This window comes from Gracilinanus agilis, unplaced genomic scaffold, assembly GCF_016433145.1.
Source record: "Gracilinanus agilis isolate LMUSP501 unplaced genomic scaffold, AgileGrace unplaced_scaffold56405, whole genome shotgun sequence".
Taxonomy (NCBI): Eukaryota; Metazoa; Chordata; class Mammalia; order Didelphimorphia; family Didelphidae; genus Gracilinanus; species Gracilinanus agilis.
Window position 1 is genome coordinate 5180 of NW_025391805.1, and position 4107 is coordinate 9286.

At 45.1% G+C, this 4107-nt stretch overlaps 1 protein-coding gene across 1 annotated transcript; it reads right to left on the reverse strand.

Moving 5' to 3' along the window:
* Positions 1-570: 570 nt before the first annotated feature.
* On the reverse strand, positions 571-4062 carry LOC123256152 (keratin, type II cytoskeletal 1b-like; the record flags this gene model as incomplete). The annotated part of the gene is made up of 5 exons (XM_044684836.1): positions 571-845; positions 1020-1054; positions 1737-1957; positions 3070-3195; positions 3898-4062. Coding segments are annotated over 5 exons (822 nt in total), but the record flags the coding sequence as incomplete, so codon positions are not given.
* Positions 4063-4107: the final 45 nt, after the last annotated feature.

The window sequence follows — 4107 nt, forward strand, 5'->3', positions numbered from 1 at the left end:
CCAGAAGTAAATGTTCGTGCCTCTGTATCGGTTATACAAGCTATGGGCTATGGGGGAGAAAGAGCAGCTAAGGGTCCCTGTAGCTTAGACACTTTGTCCAGTGAATCGCCCCTTAATTAACTGCATTGTGGATTCACTCCATCACAAAGCTAGGCTCAAGATTTCTAAGGAATGACCCAAACGGAAGAATAGTGAGGTGAGGTGTGGCAGATATTTACACTGAAAAAATGTGTCTGATTTTCCATCTGGCTGACAGTCAATTATAAATGATTATATATAGATATATGTATAATATAATGCATATATTATATAATGATCTGGATATCTGTTGCTTCTCTAAATTCTTGTCTCCCACTTAATCCCACATCCAGCCAGCAGTCCAATTCTACGAACAGCTGTGGCACCCCCACGCATTGACGCATAAGCGAGGCTCCAATGTATTTACCAATGGTTGAGGCTAATCAAGAAGACGCTAATGAGAGGGGATGGGGAAAGGTTTGCAGGGCAGGCGAGATCAGAAACTGGGGACGATAATCGGTGGCATCCATCCGGCAGGAGCCTTCGACATAACTACTCGATGACGTATCTGCTGGAGGAGTTGGTGGAGGTTCGGATAATCTGCACCCTGGAGGAGCCCGCCCCACTCTTCCTACTTCTGCTGCTTTCTCCATACCCCCCACCGCTGCTCCCCCCATAAACTCCGCCGCCTCCCCTGCTGCTCCCATAGCTCCCTCCGCTGCCGTAGTTTCCAGAGCCTCGAGCCGAGCCGCTGCCGTAGTTGCTGCTGCCGTAGCTGCCGCCACCACCGCCGCCGCCTCCGATACTAACTTGACTGCTCTGTACAGCTGCAAGGGGAAAGCCCCGACGGAAAGGCTTGTTACTGTTGGTCTACCCAAAGTCCCTCCTCCCATACCGATGAGTCACTAGGAGCATCATTTTTTCTTGCGGCCAACACCTCCACGCAATCCTCACGTCCTCCCCACCCGCACCCACCCGCATATACACAAACTGCCACTTACAGATGCTAACGGGGCTCTGGAATTCTCCCGACATCCTGAAAAACAAAGCAGAACCATGTCAACTGGGCCCCCACAACCTGAAGGAAAAGCGGCTCGCCAAAAGATCGGGCTGTAAAGGTTATAAAGTACCTCGCGATCCCTGTGTTACAGAAGGGGAAACTGAGGTTCAAAATGATTAGGCAACTTGACCAGTGGCACAGCATTAAAGCCCAAAGTCTTCCTGACTCCAAAATCAGAATGCTGCCTGGCACAGTTTCTCAAGAAGGCAAGGGCTCAAATAAATCAGATTTCGGGCGGAATCACGGGTTGTGGCGGCTGGAAGGTACCTTAGAGACTATTTAGACCAAACTCTTAATTGTATAAACGGGAAAAGTGAGGTCGAGGGAGTGGCAATAACTTGTTCAAATTGAATGGTGGAAGAGAGAAGAGAACCCACAGTGCCTTTCCTCCATAAATTAAGCTGTTTAAGTGTTCAATCTACAACTCCCTCTCCCTCCCCATCCCTGAAAACTCAGGCGCAGACTGCTCAGCTGCTTTTCATTATCCCTGGAGACTACAAGAAGAATGTATTCATCCTGAGGCAAGAAGCACTGAGTTTAGACCCAAGGAAGAATTTCTAGAAAAAGTCTCATAGGACTGGGAACCGTTGGAGGCAGGAGAATGGAGAAAACGAACTCCCAAGAACCCACCCAGTTCAGACAGTGTCCCCCTGCCCACCTGCTCTCCTCTCCCTCCAGCAGCTTCCTGTAGGTGGCAATCTCAACATCCAAGGACAGTTTAGCGCTCATCAGCTCCTGGTAATCTCGAAGAAGGCGAGCCATCTCTTCCTTGGACTGCTGGAGACCCTCTTCCATGTCTCGAAGTTTCTGCTGGGCATCTAGGAGAGCCTGCTCCCCTCTTTCCTCAGCATCCGAAATGAGTGAATGCACTTGGCCAATCTGTGTTCAGAGAAAAGCCAGGAAGGAAGACTTTGAGGAGAGAAGAAAAGTGATGGATGGAGCCCTTTGTAATTCACGGAATCCTAGATTCGTTAAAGGGACTTTGGAGGTCACCAATACATTGTACTCATTTTAAAGATCAGGAAACTGGCCCAGAGACACAAAGTGACTTGCCCAAAATTATGTAGTCTCTGGAGAAGACCTGGAGACAGGGGGAAAAAAAAAAAAAAAAACCTTGGAGATTGGATTTAGATTTAGTAAATCTGAGGGCAAGGATAACTCACATAGGTTCATTTCTCCTAGCTAGTCATTATATTCTTCTACTCACTTTTCTCCCTTGCAGCTCAACAGATAAAGGGAATGAGACTAGCACCCAAATGCTTCATTCCCTTCCTCCTTCCAGATGTGTGAAATGTATTAGAGTACTTAGGGAGGAGGCAGCAACTCTGTCTTTATATGCTCCTAAAGGATGAAATTGTTGCTTTCCATCTCAGAGAACAAAGCCAGGAAAGGAGAGAATGAATAAAGAGAGGTGACCCCAAGATATATATATATATATATAAACCTCTCTCCTTTCTTTCTAACCCCCTACCCACCCAGGCAGTACCTCCTCAAGATAGTTTTATCTCTTGATCTAAAGAGATGTGAACTCTTATATAATTTTGACCTTCCCTATTTATATATGAAACTAAAACCCCAAATCCATTCAAAATAAATCTATTTTACTATGTATTGTCTGAGATTCTCTGTGTCCCATCTCTTTCATGGGAAAAACTGAAAGTTAACTGCTTCATTTTAAATTTATTTATTTTAAAATTAATTTAAATTAACTGCTTTAACAGATGTTTAGATACTGTCCCCCTTGCTTTTCAAGGTCACTACAGCTCCTTCTCTTGGTAGTATCACACAGTATATCATCTTCATCCCTAAAAAAAATACTACCTACCTCTCTGAAATAGACTGTTGGAAGGAAGACTCATCAAACGATATCCTAAGAATAAAACTCTTGTTTTTGGAGCAGGCCCATTGTTCTGGGGAAGACACTATGGAATTCGGGGAAGGGGAGAAGAAATGGGTCATTTAGTGAACTAAAGATGAAAACTCATCCCCACCTGTTTCTTCACATTTCCAATCTCTGACTGCAGCCTCTGGATATTCCGGTTGAGCTCTGAAATCTCCATCTTAGTGATCTTCAAGTCGTCATCATGTCTGCCAGCTGTGATTTGAAGCTCTTGGTACTGAGGGCCAGAGACCACATCACACTCAATGATGATTCACTTTGTGTGCCTTAAGCCTGAGCCTGGGGACCATAGCCAATGATCCTAAGGGACAACCACCCAAATACTCTGTCCAAGGTGGCCCTCAACCTAGAGTTGACCCCACCTCCCACTCCCATTGCCCATCTGAATATTCTTCTATCCCATGATTACTGGGCTCTGACTCTGCCTCAGTTAGGAAAATGTGTTCTCTCTCCCCTACCTTAACCTAATTGTCTCCCATCTCTGGGTCTTTACAATAGGTATTCCTGCAGTAAGAGCACTCCTCTCAATTTGTTTTTATCCTTACTTATTGCTCCTCCAAGAAACCTTTCCTGACTAACCTAAATGTCTCTAGACAACCCACTGCTCACATACCCTATATACACCTACTATATACTTGCACTTGATATGTAGTTTCTTCTTTTTCTCTATCTCTGTGGCTCTGGCTCTGTCCTACACATATGTCCCTTTAACCTAGTAATTTCCAAAAAATAGAATATAGATTTCTGCCTCCCTCTGCAACTCCTCCAGTCTTCATAGTCTGAATGTCATGGACCTTACATTTGGATTTCTATTATTTTAGCTTGTTTAACTCCTCTGCTTGGGACATTTGAGAGAACACGTTCCATTTTTATCCTTGAACCAAGGTACAGATCAGCCTTGGACTATGGGTCCACTCACCTTGCTCTGGTATCTAGCCTCAGTCTCAGACTTGCTCTTCTGGAAAATTAGTTCATATTGTTCTCGGACCTCCTCAATAATGCTATCTAAATCCAGGCTACGGTTGTTATCCATGGTGAGAATGACATTGGTGTCACTGCTGGTAGTCTGCATCTGGGACAATTCCTGAGAGAGAGAGAGAGAGAGAGAGAGAGAGAGAGAGAGAGAGAG